This window comes from Neolamprologus multifasciatus, chromosome 15 (assembly GCF_963576455.1).
Source record: "Neolamprologus multifasciatus chromosome 15, fNeoMul1.2, whole genome shotgun sequence".
NCBI classification, from domain to species: Eukaryota; Metazoa; Chordata; class Actinopteri; order Cichliformes; family Cichlidae; genus Neolamprologus; species Neolamprologus multifasciatus.
Window position 1 is genome coordinate 32498799 of NC_140453.1, and position 18838 is coordinate 32517636.

An 18838-nucleotide genomic window follows, 5' to 3' on the forward strand; every position below is an offset into this window, starting at 1 on the left:
CCAAGAACGTTCGACGTTTTCAGTATAGTTGTTCACAACAGCTTCAGTCATAATAATGAATAATGTACTTTAAAAAAAAATATATATATACATATACATATATATATATATACATATATATATATATATATGTATATATATATATGTATATATGTATATATGTATATATATATATATATATATGTATATATATATATATACATATATATATATATATATATATATATGTGTATATATATATATACATATATATATATATACATATATATACATATATATATATATATATACATATATATATACATATATATATACATATATATATATATATATATATATATATATACATACATATATAGACAAAGTTTTTTTTTAAAATTTGTGCTCAAAAAAGTCCCACTTCTGCTACTAAACAGCCCTATATGTCATCAGGATCACCGGCACCCTCTTTAGTTGTGTTTATCAGCAGGGAACCATGTGCACTGCTGATAAAGGAGTGACGCCAGCCAAGAAGGGGCTGCATCCCAGTGTCTCCCCCACCTCCTGCTTCCTCCTGTCCCATTCCTTTGAACACATGCGTGAAGTCAAGCCCCGCAGCTGCTCTGTTAAAGACACGAAGCTCTCTGTTTTTGTTGTATTCGATTCATTTGACACAGGATTAGAAGAGATGAGATATTAACAGAAACATTCATACCAAACATTGTAATGTCCAAAGGACAAAGTGTGAATCAAACGGACTAAAAAATGAATGACATGTTTAACCTTTGGGAAATTCCTGTGAAACCAGTTAAACTTTTGTTATTGTGTATACACAGGATCAAATCCCTGCTGCAGGTTTTCAAGGATGCTGTAAATCTCACTCTCTGATATCTGCAGTCACCCAGAAAGACCTGTCTGTTGGTGACTTTAGCATTTCTGGATTTGTGCATGAGGGTCTATTTTTTAAGATTGCAAACAGTATTTGACACACAAAAAAAATCTCACCTTCTTAACCTTTCAACAAATCTTTTTCAATGGTTTACTCATTTACCCATTTACAAACACCAATGGCAGATAAGAGGCCGCTCGAGGTGCTGGCCTACCATCGAGAAGGGCTTGAGTTTACAGAGTGTCTTTATCAAGAAGGAAGTAGGCACGGCATTAGTGACTCATACCAGCTGAAAAGTACCACTGAGTGTTTTTTCACAGTTTGGCTAGAGTAATAAACCCATCACGCTAAGATTACAGCGAGGCAGAGTCGAGGTGGGGTAAAGCTATAGGCTCAGCTCAAACTTTGACCTTGAAAACAGCAGTTTAAAAAAAAATCACACCAAGTATATAACTAATATCATTCAGTCAGCTTTCTCTTTGGTATGCTTCCGTAGGTCTAAATGAGTCATGTATTTTAACCAAAACAGGAGGTGCATCAGCACTAATACGGTGTTAGTGGAAACTTTTGTCAGCAAAATCAGCAAAACATGGAAAAAACCGTAGAGTGAAATGAATCTGACCTTATTTTAGTGTTTACTGAGCCTAATGAAGTCTGGTTGGCTATAAAGGGGAGCCCAGTGTTTACTTGTAGCCATGGCTGAAAGTGGCATTTATAACATGGCTTGGTGACGCCTCCTTTGTTCTATTCTTTCTTAGAGAGAAAGGTCCTCAAGTGATGACTTGAGTGCAAAAAAGAAGGAAAGAAAAGAAACAATCTCCTTAGGATACCTTTTTCTTGTCCAGCAGTAAATTCTTTCATGGTGACCGAGGAGCTTGGAGTTGTATTTAAGAAGAAGAAGACATATTTTCCTAAGCGTGTTCATTAGTGTTAGTTAGTAACGACAGACCAAAGTCCCTCAGGTGTTAAATTTCTCCTTCCCCAAACCCTAAAAAGTACTGGCAGTTTTTTTTTCTTTATTTTGTATTAAAAATATCCTTTTCTCATCCACTCAACTTCTCAGGCCTTTCAGCTCAACTCTTTCTAATTCCTCCATAAGCAGAATTAGACTGAAGTCATAAAGGAGTCGGCAAAGATTTTTCACAATTACTGTCGTTGGTGGTTGTCGACGTGAGGGACAGATATGAAAAGGGCGAGTCAAACTGTGTAAGTTTACCGGATGAAGGCAAAGATACGTTACGTTTTCGTGGCTAATGAAACTTAATGGTGTTCTGATAAATGAGCACCGGTGTGCCAGGAAGTAGATTCAATCTACTCCAGCAATTATTAACCCTTTCAACTCTGGCCTTAATCTTTCTTTGAGAACATTATGTTTGCTTTCAGATGGACTAATCATCCCTGCAAGCTCTTTATATCTAGATCATGTAGCGTCTTTTCTTTTCACATTTTACTGGTATTAGATTGTTCAGTGATCATGATAGAGTTCTTTGATATAACTCTATGATGTGATCCACAATTGAAATAAATAAATATGTATATATACAGTGGGGCAAAAAAGTATTTAGTCAGCCACCGATTGTGCAAGTTCCCCCACTTAAAATGATGACAGAGGTCAGTAATTTGCACCAGAGGTACACTTCAACTGTGAGAGACAGAATGTGAAAAAAAAATCCATGAATTCACATGGTAGGATTTGTAAAGAATTTATTCGTAAATCAGGGTGGAAAATAAGTATTTGGTCAATAACAAAAATACAACTCAATACTTTGTAACATAACCTTTGTTGGCAATAACAGAGGTCAAATGTTTACTATAGGTCTTTACCAGGTTTGCACACACAGTAGCTGGTATTTTGGCCCATTCCTCCATGCAGATCTTCTCAAGAGCAGTGATGTTTTGGGGCTGTCGCCGAGCAACACGGACTTTCAACTCCCGCCACAGATTTTCTATGGGGTTGAGGTCTGGAGACTGGCTAGGCCACTCCAGGACTTTCAAATGCTTCTTACGGAGCCACTCCTTTGTTGCCCGGGCGGTGTGTTTTGGATCATTGTCATGTTGGAAGACCCAGCCTCGTTTCATCTTCAAAGTTCTCACTGATGGAAGGAGGTTTTGGCTCAAAATCTCACGATACTTGGCCCCATTCATTCTGTCCTTAGCACGGATCAGTCGTCCTGTCCCCTTGGCAGAAAAACAGCCCCATAGCAAGATGTTTCCACCCCCATGCTTCACAGTAGGTATGGTGTTCTTGGGATGCAACTCAGTATTCTTCTTCCTCCAAACACGACGAGTTGAGTTTATACCAAAAAGTTCTACTTTGGTTTCATCTGACCACATGACATTCTCCCAATCCTCTGCTGTATCATCCATGTGCTCTCTGGCAAACTTCAGACGGGCCTGGACATGCACTGGCTTCAGCAGCGGAACACGTCTGGCACTGCGGGATTTGATTCCCTGCCGTTGTAGTGTGTTACTGATGGTGACCTTTGTTACTTTGGTCCCAGCTCTCTGCAGGTCATTCACCAGGTCCCCCCGTGTGGTTCTGGGATCTTTGCTCACCGTTCTCATGATCATTTTGACCCCACGGGATGAGATCTTGCGTGGAGCCCCAGATCGAGGGAGATTATCAGTGGTCTTGTATGTCTTCCATTTTCTGATGATTGCTCCCACAGTTGATTTTTTCACACCAAGCTGCTTGCCTATTGTAGATTCACTCTTCCCAGTCTGGTGCAGGTCTACAATTCTTTTCCTGGTGTCCTTCGAAAGCGCTTTGGTCTTGGCCATGGCGGAGTTTGGAGTCTGACTGGTTGAGGCTGTGGACAGGTGTCTTTTATACAGATGATGAGGTCAAACAGGTGCCATTCATACAGGTAACGAGTGGGGGACAGAAAAGCTTCTTACAGAAGACGTTACAGGTCTGTGAGAGCCAGGGATTTTCCTTGTTTGAGGTGACCAAATACTTATTTTCTACCCTGATTTACGAATAAATTCTTTACAAACCATGTTACTACCATGTGAATTCATGGATTTTTTTTTCACATTCTGTCTCTCACAGTTGAAGTGTACCTCTGGTGCAAATTACTGACCTCTGTCATCATTTCAAGTGGGGGAACTTGCACAATTGGTGGCTGACTAAATACTTTTTTGCCCCACTGTATATATCAAATCTGCAATGCAAATATATATATATATATATATATATATATATATATATATATATATATATATATATATATATATATATATATATATACATATATATTTGCATTGCAGATTTGATTCTTCTAATTTCATTCTTCAGCTGACAGTCCTTATGTTGTCAGCGATGTGGCCAGGGGAAAGGATCAGGTACTGTGATGTCCATATCCAACTCACTCATCTGCAGAACTGTTACAGACTAAATCCACATAAGATTGGGGGGGGGGGCTGAAAAAAAAAATCAAAACGGAAAAAACACAGCCAGCAGGCAACAGGATGCACATGGCCCCGAGAAGGATGACTGGTTGGATTCAGGAAACGGGGAGAAAAGCAGAGGAAGGAGAGGTTTTGGATCGCAGCTGTGTTCGTATTAAAATATTCCTGTTTTGAAGCGCAGACAGACATTTTGTTGTTCTTTCTCCAGAAAACAAGGAGGCGGAAACACACGGTTTGCCACAGCGAGGGTTAAGAGCAGCTTTGGTTAAGGCAGCTCTGCAAGCAGGAGTTTCAGCCACTATTTAATTTAATCTATTGATCAAACATGTAATGATTGATTTGGGATTTTTCCCTTTGTTTCAGAGTAAGTAAGATTTGTGACTCACATTAAAGTTATGCTTTTATCCAAAAAGCAAACCTTCCTTGAGAATGGATCAAAGGCATCACTTGTATGCGATGTCAACAAGTGATGCCTCATTGACCCCAGCACCTCCTCTGTCATCAGTGGACAACCATAAAGCAATATTACAATACTTTAGCAAATCATTGGTGCTCTGTTATTTATTTTGCCCTTCCTAGAGAATAATGTGACAGGCCAAAGATTTATACCTGAAATAATCGATTTTAAAGTGGGAATGCTTAAAAAAAAAAGCCTTTTCTGCTTATACAAAAAAATCCCATCCACACTATCCCACGGAAAAGAGATGTACACTAAGAGGTGAGAGGGTTGTGTTTTTTGGAGAGTAAATCAGATTTAATCATACGGCAAATAAAGAAACACTTACTTAAAAGGTAAAAGCTCAAACGTGTGGGATATCTAATCAATTATTAACAGTAATTCACAGTTTAGAATAAATAATTTGGGATAACCAGCTGCTTTCGGCCACATCACAATGCAAAAATACCGAGGACAGAGTGTATCACTTGCTTTTTTCTTCTGTCGTGGCTACAGCCATAGAAAAGAACAAGAATATCAGTAAAAAAACACACTGAACCTAAAGCTAAACGGGGCTTAGTGTCAGATTTACTTAATAATAGTCTGATAACTGATATCTTGGGAGTTTCATTAGATTAACGCAAGTGGAGGTTGGACCTTAACAACTGAGTTCTCTGGCTGTTCAAAAGACTGTAAAAATGAGGAGAAATGAGGAAGACTTCCTGTAATCTAATATCACTGATTGATTCTTATTTGCAAACATTTCTACAGGACTTACGCCAGATGTTAACAAAAACACTGGTTCCAACAATTATATTCAAATACCTGCCTTAAAAAATACAAAGGAATTCTTTCTTCTTTCAGCTGTGTGACATTTCATGGGACTTATGTATTGTACTTGACTTCACTCTACTGCATTTATCTGACAAAGTTAATGGTTACTGTTCTGTATAAAGGGCTTATGTTGCTATAGCACGTCGCGGTCTTTATAAGGCATGAGGTACAAACAAGTGGAATATGAAAATGCAGAGCAGAGCAAAGCGCGAGCTACCACTTTATGTTTCTTTAGATAAATAATCCAAACTATATATACAGTTTAGTTGGATAAATCTTTCTTGTTACAAAAGATATGGGTCTTCCTTCCTCCTCCATAACCGTCTCTGTGGTCTTCCTCTTTTCTTCCTGCCTGACAGCTCCATATTCAACATATCCATGTCCAACCGCCAGCCTAATTTTGTCTCCAAGCCTCTCAACCTGAGCTGTCCCTCTGATGTACTCGTTTCTACTGTTGTGAGTTGTGAGTGATCAGGAAAGGGACAATATAAACCCTCACACGATTCCTCAAAAGCATTCATCATAGCATTGCTACCCTCTCTTTTAGTCTTGCTGCTATCTCTCTGTCACCATGTCATTCCTCTTCTCCCCAGTGCATACATCTACCTCTCCAGACTTTCTCCAGATACCACATTTCCTGTCCCGGTGTCGTGCCAAATTAGGTATCCCCGACAGAATTTGTTTCCCCTGCGTCGGGAGCACACGCTGGACTGTCCAAATCACGGACAAACAGTATCCCACATTGTTGATTTTTAGTTTACAAACACTTCTTATAATGGCTAACTACTCCTGACATTTTTGAGATGCTAGCTCTTTATACAACGAAGTTATAGTGGGATACAAATAATATCAGGCTGATCCTGCCACAATTTGTTCCCCCTGTGTAAATCACGGACAAACAGCAACCCTTTCCCATAACGTGATGGCATGGATCATAAGTTTCATCCCCCTGTAGTCGACTACAGCTCTGTACATGACCCTTGCTCTTGAAAGTCGCCCACGCGCTTCTTCTCCATTCCTCAGGAATCCACAATTTTGTTGAATACTGGTGAAAAACTCCTCTGCCTTCTCTCCATACCCTCACAGATATGTGATCAGGACAAGCCACCCTTCCACTCTTCATCCGCCTCATACAGACGACATACGTCTACGTAAGTAAATAAAATGAATAAAAAAGTTCAATATTTGCTTTGTCGCAGGTTTAGGGGTAGTCGACTGATGATTAATTGGCCTGTCGTGGACACTATGCATCCCTCTCTGTTCATTCATTAACTGTTGCGTGTGTAGTCTAGGCTACGTAACGGCGGCTGAGCTTTTAAAGGCGGATCTCTGCGCCTGAGCGCACTCTCCGCGGCGCAGACCATACAGCGCACATTGGTACCACAGTCCCTGAAAACCTTTAAACTCTCTCTTAAACGGAACGCTTGATGCTTTAAGACTGTTTCGATGGAAAGGAATATTTAGCTTTTTTCCAAGAAGCGGAAATTACATAAAGCAAAGTCATTCTACCTTTAAAAAGAAAAAAACAACAAAAACACTCAAAAATCATCGATCATCGCCGGCACATCATCACAAAGAATCTAACGCACAAGGAAAAATGTAAGTGGCGCATTTTATTAAAAGATTTAATTATTTTTTTTTCGTCTGATCTGACTGTAACCTCTTTTTCACTTATTTCGCCTGATTTTCTTTATCTTTAAAGTCTATTAGAAAGTGGGCTTGTCAGATAAGTAAAAAAGAAAAAAGAAAGAAAGGAAAAGGAAAAGAAAAGAAGAAAGCAACAATTTAACGTTGAGAATTAGCTTTTGAAATAACCAAACAAAGAAAAACCACAATATTTAGTGAAAAGCAAAAGGAATCGATCTCTTATAGAGTTTTAAGGACTTAACCACATTATTATTGTTGTTGTTATTATTACTGATGTTGTTAACAACAAATACACCTGTCTGTAACTTGTAGCTGTGTCGACTGTCTGGCTTCAGGAGGGACTTTGTTTGAGAATGGGGGTGGGGGGAGATAGTGATCTTCAGAAGTAGAGGGGCCCATGCAGGAATAGAGGAGTGTCTTATTGATCATGAATGCAATAAAGAGCCATATAACCTGGCATAGAAGAAAATCTGAAGTACAATCCATGTTTTTAAAATCCACAGATGCTGGTTAAATAAGTCGTATTTCATGACTATTCTTCTATAGAAAGTTATATATCTATGGTGGGGGGTTTTTTCTCTAGAAACATGGTAATAGTGAAGCCTCTATAGGTTGTGTAATCTATAAATGACGTTTCAAGTGAAAATTGTCCAGGTGTCATAGGACTTTCCCAACTACATTTTAGGCCATACACAAAACTACAAATAAATCTCTGGAGACGTGTGGGTATACTGACAATCTGTGTGTCTTTTCTCTGTCTATACAGCGACATGTTTGTTATGTAGGTACCCTCCGAGGGTGTCGTGTTATAGTTTTGATGATTTTCGCCCTTATGTGTTTTTTTCTTAAATTTTCTTTAAATAAATAATCCTAAATGAACATCTGTCATTTTGAAATACACAAATCTCTGCAAAAATAAATAAATAATCTCTCATTGTTCGATATAAAGGCCTGGAGGGTAATCTTTGTATACACTGCACACATATGCCTTTCACTAACATTGTTTATATATTCAACTTTCCCTCTATTACAAGGTATAATGTTGCAGTGTCTAACTGGAATCCCATGATTTTTATCTTCCCCCAGGAAGAATAGCAGAGATCGTTGGAGAGTGTACAAGAGGGTGAGTGTCATGTTTCTCCTAGCCGTGGTTGCGTTGGCCGTCCAGAGGGGGAGCATCAGCTTCGAGCTGGAGAGGCACGCTCGTTTGGATGCTGCTCAGGAAGCAGGATCTGGAGCTGACTCATACCTGCAGATAAAAAGTTTCTGGAAGTCTGGCAGCTACCAGTCAAAGCCAAAAGCTCCAACCACCACAGAGAAGCCCAGAATCCCTGAGGACGGCAGGCCCACAACTTGGGATGTAAAGAGTTCCAACTGTAGCGCCAATGTCAACTTTTCTAAACACGAGTGGTTCAAGAACCTCGAGGACAGTTTCAAGCAGTTTTTGCTTTATCGGCATTGCCGATATTTCCCCATGACCCTCAACCACCCTGAGAAGTGCACAGGGGAGGTGTATCTGCTGATGGTGATTAAATCAGTGGCCACTCAGTATGACCGCAGGGAGGTCATCCGAAAAACATGGGGCAGGGAGCAGGTGGTGGACGGCAAAAGGATAAAGACCCTCTTTCTTCTTGGTAAGTCCTCCAATGAGGCAGAAAGGGCAAATCATCAGAAACTTGTGGAGTATGAAGACCAGATTTACAACGATATTCTTCAGTGGGACTTCTTAGATAGCTTCTTCAACCTGACTCTCAAGGAGACCCATTTCCTCAAGTGGTTCCATACTTACTGCTACAACGTGCAATATGTCTTCAAGGGGGATGATGACGTCTTTGTCAGCGTGACGAATATTTTTGAATACCTGGAAAACAGCAGACACAGAAAGAACCTGTTTGTTGGGGATGTGATTTTCAAAGCTAAGCCTATTCGTAAAAAGGACAACAAATATCACATCCCCCAGGCTTTGTATAACAAGACGCACTACCCTCCATACGCAGGTGGAGGCGGTTTTCTAATGGATGGAAGTCTCGTGAGTAGGCTTCACTGGGCCGCAGACACGCTGGAGCTTTACCCCATCGACGATGTCTTCTTGGGCATGTGCCTGGAGGTGCTTCAGGTCACGCCTGTCAAACACAACGCCTTTAAGACGTTTGGCTTGGTGAAAAATAAGAACAGCAAGTTGAACCGAGAACCTTGTTTTTTTAAGAACATGATTGTGGTGCACAAGCTGCTCCCGTCGGACCTCCAGCGCATGTGGAATCTGGTCAACAGCGACCTAGTCTGTTCACAAAAGGTCGAGCTCCTATAGCTCGGCGAGAACACCGGGTGAACAGCGGCACCGAGCGAGCTCAGCCTTGCCTCGGTGACTGCTATGAGGAAGTGCAGGAGCCAAACTTCCTGGTAAAGTTGATCAGAAGCTGTATGTGGAGTGGAACCAGGACAATATTTGAATTTTCTGTTTGTGAGCAGTTGTGCAATTTCTTGAAGAGGATTATCAAAAGTAAATTATACAGAGCTTATTTTATTTTTTATTATTTTTTTAAGTTGAATTAGAATTGTGTGCTTACGTTGACATTTTTAAGGACCAACCCCCGTCGGCACACAGATTCAGAGAAAACCAAACTGTGCTGCTAAATCAATGGGCATACCAAGTTGATTAAGTTGTCATTAAGTTGGTGGTATTTTATTCTCTTGTGTCTTTTTTTTTAATGAGACTTATTCCTCTTTATCCTTCTGACATGATCTAGAATTTTCCCGACACAAAACCCAAGTCTTGGGTTCTGACCAAGGGTTCACAACATCACCAAATCACACTGAACCCACTAATGTGAAAACAATTAATTGTGGTGGTGAACAAAATCCTAAATGCCTTTTATTTTATATATTATGTCTTTATTTTGGATTAATCGTGGGATATCATGTTTTCTTGGGTGAATATCAAAAATATAGAGGCAGCTAGTATTAGTGGGACGCCCTAGGAGCCAGGGTACAGCCTGCAGTTATGCTAGCAGTCTTCAAAGTGCTGCACGTTGCATTCATGTGGACAAGGATGTCATGCAGAGAAACAAACAACTCTCTCTACCTCAATGATTTGGACAAAAACTCTTTTGTCTTTGATCACGTTTGGTCACTATATCATGTCAACTCCTTCCTATGCAGAACCTGCTCCTAAAGTAAGATTGATACTGTCTGTACTGTAGAATTCCCTACACTCGCTGACTTGATCTGGAGCTCTTTTACATATATGCTAACTATCTGGGGGGGGAAAACTACTTGTTACATACATGCTTTCTGTTGATTTGAATGTGCTGATATACTTGACGTGAATTTGGTTGAGGGGTTTACAATGACACTGTGAACTTAAATTCTTGCTGGTACGACCATTATGACATGTTAATTTAATCGTCTCCCGAGAAAAGGGGGGGCCTGCCTTTTACTTTTAACTTAAGGCAACAGACGATAAAGCAATGTAAATGACCGATTGTGGTTGGTGGTGGTTGTGTCTGCATAATGTAAATATATGTAAAAATCGTCATGTACAGAGAATGCCATCTGTAAATAAATATCATGACAATTGACACTGTGTTTGACTTTATCTACATCAAATGTCTGAAAATAAGATAAATCCAACAACAGTGGATTGATCTTCCCAAAGAAACTACGTGGTATACTTTAACAGATACATTAGACGTTCAATGTGCCTACAGTAGAGAATTCTCGCTTGGGAGGGGAGTTGGGATTAAGGGCTGATCCAAAGACATGCTCAATAAAAATGAATAAATGTGTGAAAGATAAAGTGCTTAAAAAAGGCATAAAATATATAGTATTCTGTGCCAAAGCTCAAAGCTCTTGAAGTAGTAAGTTAGACCAATAAAACCCTACATGAATCCCAATCCATTTCCACTAGCGTAATATATGTGCTGTATAATCCAGCAGGTTGGATTATAGCCTGTTAAAAAACGACTTTTAGCTGCTTCCTCGATGACACGGGTGTGCCACTGCAGGTAACACTCTGCCTATCTGATTTGGCAGATTCCTACGCAGGATGCTTTTCCTGATGCAACCCCCAAAGGATCTATCTTTGACAGAAGGTGGAAAGGATCTCAAAAAACTACAAACACGTCAGGCTTTCACTGAACTTTGTGCCCCTTTTTCCCTTTTGTATTTGTCTTCAGAAATGCGCTGGCTACTTGTGGCATTTCCCACTTTTCCCCTTGTCCCCTTCTTATTACTGCGACTCTTTTCAACAAGTCCGCTTGCTGAGACTGTTACACCGCAGTGACGCTATCTCACAAAAAGATAACGAGGGCATCGCAAAAGGAAACAAATACCCCCTTGTTTTCCACGATCTCTTTCAGGACAACAGAAGCCATGCAGAAATGGAATTTGCCTTCTCTATATTGTATTTCACCGGGACACACTCACTGGCACAAAAACCATAGCTTAAGTTTTATCTCTTTCCCCTTTGTTAAACAGAGTGATGGGAAGTCAAACCCACAAAGGATCGGGACTGAAATCTCCCCATTGTGAATTTGCTGTATCGGTGTGTTTTATTGAATATGAGCAGACAATAGGACTCAGCAATAGCTGAGTTTTAATTTTCCACACCGCATATAGCGAACAGGGAGTGACAACTAGTTTACACGGAGGTCAGTAAATAGTGACTGTACTGCAATGTACAATGGAAATGGTGAGAGTCAAAGGTATCTCCTCTGCCTTAATTGTGTTCCTATTTTTCAGCTGTTAAGCCGTCCCAAACCCAAGCAAGCAAAACAGCCACAGCAAAGCAACCAATTCTTACTTCACTACCTTTGTAACCTCTACACTGAGAGGAACGCTAAAGGAGGTAAACATTCAGGAAACCCAGTACGCTCTGCTGAACTTCCAACACACATTCCGAGATTTTCCCAACCAAAGTGACAAGAAAAGAAAACACAGGCTTATCAACCACTGGCCGACATTTACTTTAATCTAAAGTGAATTTCTCACCACGGTGACTGACAGCCAGTTTCCCAACCAGCCTGTAGACCAGGAGCCGAATATTTGCTAACACTAATTGGAGGAAGCTTTTGATGTCAGCGTGGCCAATGGGTGAGGTGGACAGGGATGCAAACCTTCACGCCAACCCTCTATTTTCTTCAAAGACCTTTACAGCAGCAGCACTGACATAACAAAAGATGGGAATGTCTTTGCATAGAGTTAGATTAAGAGCCGTCTGCAGGCTGAGAAGTTGGAAATAAACTGCATATCTAATAGGTGTTTGTCACTGGCCCGAGGCAGAAAATCACACTGCTATGTAACAGTATCCCAGTGTTTGTTAATCGAAACTGCTACCAGCATAGCAGTGAGTCAGATATGTAAAGTGATGTATCCTTGGCACACACAGAAACTGTTTGCACTCAGGCACGAGAGCAGATTCGGATATCACGGTGCTGATCAGTCACTGTCACTATTATTGTTCCACAGTAGTGCCCTATAACCTGTTACAGAGTCTTTTTACATTTTTCCCATAAGACATGACACCGGAGGCGATCCCAGTGTTTGTTTAAGGATGTAAAAGCAGCAGTAAAACTTTACAGTCATCGTAATACCCACGAATGAAAAACCAAGCACATTTTTTTTTCAGTATTACAAGCATCCAGGAAATGTAAAAACGATACTATTGTAGTGAGAAAGTCATAGATGTTTGTGGAGCAGTACTGTGGAACAATATTGATACTGGGTTAGGATTAGGGTAGGCTAGGATTTGGGTTGTAATCCTCCTGTATTTCTTAACTTTTCGGTGTAGTATGAATGGCAGTTGGGGAGGTGTTTGTCAATAGAAAAAGTTGTCCAACTTATGAAAATGCAATTTAAAGTTCAAATTCTATTCACTCCTTCACATTTCCCAAAGCCTTCCGGTGGGCCAGATTGCAGCCTTTGCCTGGCCAATTCTGGTCCCCGGGCCTGATATTTGAGATAACTGCTATAGACATTAAGACAAAAAACACTTACAAAATCAATAAAGTTAATAAAGTTTGCACCTTTTCTTCCAAAAATATGTGTTTTGGATGGATAAAGTGGCATACAAAAAACCCCACAATCTTTGCAATCATTATCTGTGCTGTACATAAGTGTTGTACATAAGTGAAGAGAACTAGAGTGAGATTATTTAGATTAGCTGATTATCAGATGAGACAACACTTAGTGTTTATGTGTCTTCTTTACTGTCCACATAAGCTTACAACAGAGTCCTGAAACAGAAAAGAAAGCACGGCAGTCACTGTAGACGACCGTCACAAGGCCACAGAGAAACGCTAGCGTGACCTCTGTCAGTGTTGAAGGCAGGGAGGGGTCGGGGGTGGTACAACAAACCTCTCAATGGAGGTATTCAGTGGTGCCATCATCAGTGCCTCCTGCCCAGGCACCTACAGGAACAAAGATCCCCGTTCAGCTGGGAGAGCCATCTGATGGCAGCCTGGCGCTGTCTCCTGTCTGCTGGTGTCACTGACAAAAGACGCTCCTGCCACAGGAACTCGGAGTCAGGTCGCACCGAGTCCTCTTACATGTGAACAATCAGAGATTACAGTAACAGCCGTCCTTTATAGAAGCGCTGTTTCCTGATAGTTTTTGTCACCTACCTGCCTGGATTACATAACTTTTTTTGCTTCTTAAGATGACTTTTTTTTTCTTTTTTTTTTTTTAGCATTTTTGCCGTTATTTGATAGTTGATCATTGAAGATACACAAGATGATGGGAGAGAGAAAATAGAACGATTATATTATATGTTAGAACCTCTCCTGCCCTTAACAAAAATACATTTTTAATGTCACTCACACCTTTTGCCTTTTAGATAAATAAAGCATACACAGGAGTCACTTTGCTAAAATCTGACTGCAGCTTCTGGCTTGTGACAGGAATGTTGTTTGCTCAAAGTGGCTTAACATCATTCATGAGATTTGTTTGACATCAGCTAACTGTATCACTGTTTGAATACAAGCAATCACTTTTTGTGCCTAACCCCTGGGTCAGATTCGAAGCTGGCTGCTGTATTTTATCATTTTGGCAATTTGCATAAAGAACTGATTTCTATCAGACATCCATTACATCTGTGCTAAAGCGTGTTAAGACGAGTTGATTCGTACTGAGTGTAAATCTCTCAGGCTTATTTGCGCCTCAGCTTCAGTCGGCTTGCCCTCTAGCGGCACCACATGGTTGACTTATTTAGTACAGCAGTATCTCAACATGTATTCAAAGCACTCCTGTGACGTGATCCTCAGACAAAATAATCCTTCTTGTCTAATCTTTGGAATCTTTTTATGTTTTTTTTATTTTAGGATCAAAGCCTGGTATTCCCATTGTCCTCATCGTGCTCGTTGTCCACTTTGTATGTGGTAAAATAAACCGCAAGTGTTCCCAACAAGCATTTAATTGACTTTTAGAGCTACCTTTGGCTGCTCCCTGATTCAGAAGGGGGGGGGGGGGGGGGTTGCCACAGCCACAGGTGTATTTGATTTAATTTGAAACAATGTCACAGTTCAAGTCTTTCGATACATTTTTTACAGGTATCAAGTGTGTAAAGATAACAAGAGTTTTTGTATCCTGAGGGACAGGTATCCATGCTTTAATTCCCTTAAAACAGCAGAGTTCATACTCGCAGGTCATTAGGAGACAAACATTTATTAAGTAACTTGGCCCCAGTGTGTTCAGTTTGTATGCTTTGTTGTGTTGTATTATTAAAGAAAGAAATCCTGTTTAAACAAATCTGCTTGTGACAAAGTGGGTGAGAAGACCATTTGTCCATATTCTTAGTTAACATTCTTGTTTTGATTTAACCATATTTCACATGTAATCTGCAATAGGCAAACATCTACTATCCCGGGTTTGTTTATGTTTTGCACTTTTACAGATTATATAATATAACATCTTGGTTTAAATCAATCCCTACAAGTTTTTTAAGTTAACATTTTATTTATTTCAACTGTTAATTTGTATTGTTTAGAACTTACCTTACCTACCTGTCTTCCAGAAACAAAAGGAGGAAATGTAGTTTTACTTCCTGCTTTATACCTTCTGGGTTCATCTGAGGTCACAGGAAGAGACCAAGTGCAGAAGGGGAAGAACTCTTATAATTTAATAAAGTTGAGTTTAGAGGGTTTATGAAGAAATAGATTTATTGTTGTAATATGTATTGATTACACCACAGAGTTTATGTTGCCAGTAAAGAGGAGTAGTACAGGTTTGAATATAATCACGTTCATCTTACCTACCTACTGAATGGAATAGTCCAGAGGAGAAATTGTTTGGTTAAGTGGACTATTTAAGCAGAAGAACGAAAAAAAAGAAAGGTTCAGGTCAGTGTAGCTGTCTGCAGTTTGACCTTAATTTCCGTTGATTTAAGTTCAGGTATGTTTATTTGAACTGAGTTAATTATAGAGTTGAGTTTCTTATTTGTTTCTTTGTAAATATTGTTTGGGTCACAAAATGGTGAATAAATCACTTGCTACACTGGACAGCATCAGTCTCCTGCACTTCTTTGACCGCTTAAGTCGAGTCCTACCACACTGCTTTTATGAGATGAAATCTTTAACGCTTAACTTTCATGACGATTAGCAAAAACTTTGCTTTGGAGCCCGAATGACTTTTAAGAGCCGAGAGGATAATCTAGTGACACTGTGTCATCATGCATAGGCTATAGCTTCTTGGGATAAAGCTCAATCAAATCAAGTCCAAGTTTAATTAGTTATATATAGGTAACAATGGCACGTCACTACCAGCAATGAAATTCTTAGGTCAAAGCCCCTTTAAAAAAAAAAAAAAAAAAAAACTAATTATACATATGTAACATAAATAAGGAAATATATAAATACAAATTACTAAAAATACTGTGGTGGCTGTAGTGCAGAGGTAATGTATTTACATGTACAGTGTGTGCAGTGATTGCACCAACTGTCTAATATTTTAGTAGTTCAGTAGAACTGATAGACTGTGGGTAGAAACTGTCCCTGAATCTGCTGCTGCGAGTCTGGATGCTCCTGTACCTCCTACCTGATGGAAGGAGTGTGAGAGGTGTATGGCTGTGGTGGGTGGGATAAGAGAGGATCTGTGGGGCCTTCCTCCTACAGCGCTGTCAGTAGAGGTCCTGGATCCTTGTTCTTGCTGATGTTAAGAGGCAGATTATTGTCCTGACGCCATGATGTCAGGGCTCTTAGCTCTGCAGTCCTCCAGATCCTCTCACAACAAACCCCGTTTTTCTATTCAGATCTTTCTTATTCTGTATATTAAATATGAACAACACACATACATTCCAGAGGTTTTAGGTTTATGAAATTTCATAGTTAAACAAATAAAAAAACTGCTGGTCTACAGATCACAAACATCCAAAATAATGTAATGAATTGCGAATATAGTCAATTCACACTAAGGTTTTGGAGAGACTCCCAATAATGGAGCAAGCCTCTATGAGCGAGCAATTTGCAATGGTGGGAAGGAAAAATTCCTTGTAATAGGAGGAAACCTGAAGTAGAAGCAGGCTTGGGGGCGGACAGCCATCTGCATTGATGTACTAATCTTTAAAGCAGAAAGGTTTGTTTCCTGAATACAAGCGTGAATTGCTTGATTATATTTCCATATTATGAGGTCTTTAACAAGGGGCCAATAAAAAGAAACCAACATTGAAGAAATAGGATCTCTCTTTCTCATCTTTGGATTTCAACACTTTCAGAACAGCCTGTTTATAATGATGCATGCATTCAGTAATTCTAATTAGAAACTGTTTCTACAATTTCTAGGGCTGATTACAATAACCTCAATTTCTTGTGAACTTATGGGTGATTTAGGCCTTTAACCTCCTAAGACCCGAACTCTTCCACGGCATTCATTTTTAATTTCTCTTTGATATTTGGGCATATTGGGGCCCGATGAATGTAAAAACGAAGAATTACCAGATTTTATTTTTTACCTTATTTTTGATTTTAAGAAAAATAAGCCACATATGAGGATATTCGTTTAAAATTTTGATAGAACTGTAGTAGTATAATGTCCTCGTAGGTGGATATCAGGCTTTTCTAGAGTAAGATTGAGTATTTTGGTCTAGTGTCTGTGAAGGTTCTCAGTCATCCAGGTCATCGTAGTCAAAGGAGCTTGCAAAGAAAAGCGTCTGGACTTCTTTAAGTTACTTGAAGACGTTTCACCTCTCATCCGAGAAGCTTCTTTAGTTCTAAGGTCAAATGGTGGAGAGTCCCAGATATAAACCTAGTGGGAGTGTCCCCCCACAGAGGGACAAAAGGACCCCCTGATGATCCTCTAATCACCTGAGCCAAGGTGTGGAACTGGGTGTGGGTCCCAATCAGCCAGAGTTTCGGGTGAGTTCATTGTGAAACCTGGCCCCACCTTATCATGCGAATTCCTGAGGTCAGATGGCCCAGGGTGTGAGTGGGCGTTAAGGCGTCTGGGAAGGGATCTCAAAACTGGATTATAGATGGCAGAGAGTTGGTGTCGTAAACCACCGCCTCTGTTCAAAGATGGCCGCTCACAGTGGACATAGATGGCTTCTTTCACTCCTCTTTCAAACCATCTGTCCTCTCTGTCCAAAATGTGAACATTGGCATCCTCGAAAGAGTGTCCTTTATCCTTAAGATGCAGATGGACAGCTGAGTCTTGTCCTGTCGAGGTGGCTCTTCTGTGTTGTGCCATGCGCTTGTGAAGTGGCTGTTTGGTCTCTCCAATGTAGAGGTCTGGGCATTCCTCGCTGCACTGTACGGCATACACCACATTGTTAAGTCTGTGTTTTGGAGTTTTGTCTTTCGGGTGAACCAGTTTTTGTCTGAGTGTGTTGCTGGGTCTGAAGTACACCGGGATGTCATGCTTGGAGAAAACCCTCCTGAGTTTCTCTGATACACCGGCTACATAGGGGATAACAATGTTGTTGCGTCTGTCCTTCTTATCCTCCCTCGCTGGTGTCTGATCTTCTTTTCTGTGCCTCTTTGCTGACTTTAAAAACGCCCATTTAGGATAGCCGCACGTTTTGAGTGCTTCCTTTACATGTTTGTGTTCCTTCTTTTTCCCTTCAGGCTTAGAGGGAACATGTTCTGCCCGGTGGTGTAAGGTCCTGATCACTCCAAGTTTGTGTTCCAGAGGGTGATGGGAGTCAAACAGGAGGTACTGGTCCGTGTGTGTGGGCTTCCGGTAAACTTCGATGTTGAAGTTGCCATTCTCTTCCATGTGCACAGCGCAGTCCAGGAAAGGCAAACAGTCGTCCTTTGTGTCTTCCCTGGTGAACTTGATGTTTTTATCCACAGCGTTGATGTGCGCAGTGAAGGATTCCACTTCTTGTGTCTTGATTTTGACCCAGGTGTCGTCTACATATCTGTACCAGTGGCTGGGTACTCTTCCTTTGAAAGAGCCAAGAGCCTTCCTTTCCACTTCCTCCATGTAAAGGTTGGCTACAATAGGTGACACGGGGGAGCCCATGGCACAGCCATGTTTTTGTTTGTAAAAGCCTTCGTTGTATTTGAAATATGTGGTGGTGAGGCAGAGGTCTAACAGTGTGCAAATCTGATCGGGTGTGAAGTTGGTCCTGTCCTCCAAGGAGCTGTCTTCTTGTAGTCGTTTTCTGACAGTCTCCACTGCTTCCGTGGTGGGTATGCAAGTGAAGAGAGAGA

The 18838-nt window shown here is 40.4% G+C and overlaps 1 protein-coding gene across 2 annotated transcripts; it reads left to right on the forward strand.

Annotated features, from left to right (window-relative positions):
* Positions 1-6460: 6460 nt before the first annotated feature.
* Positions 6461-10862, forward strand: b3gnt7 (UDP-GlcNAc:betaGal beta-1,3-N-acetylglucosaminyltransferase 7). 2 transcript variants are annotated; one of them, XM_085134100.1, is made up of 2 exons: positions 6461-6700; positions 8283-10862. In XM_085134100.1, exon 2 carries the CDS (start codon positions 8329-8331, stop codon positions 9502-9504), a length of 1176 nt encoding a protein of 391 aa, XP_084990226.1. In that variant the 5' UTR covers positions 6461-6700; positions 8283-8328; the 3' UTR covers positions 9505-10862. The 2 variants fall into 2 exon arrangements, with proteins under 2 accessions (XP_084990226.1, XP_084990224.1); XM_085134098.1 differs by lacking the exon at positions 6461-6700 and adding an exon at positions 6770-7148.
* The last annotated feature ends 7976 nt before the right edge of the window (positions 10863-18838 follow it).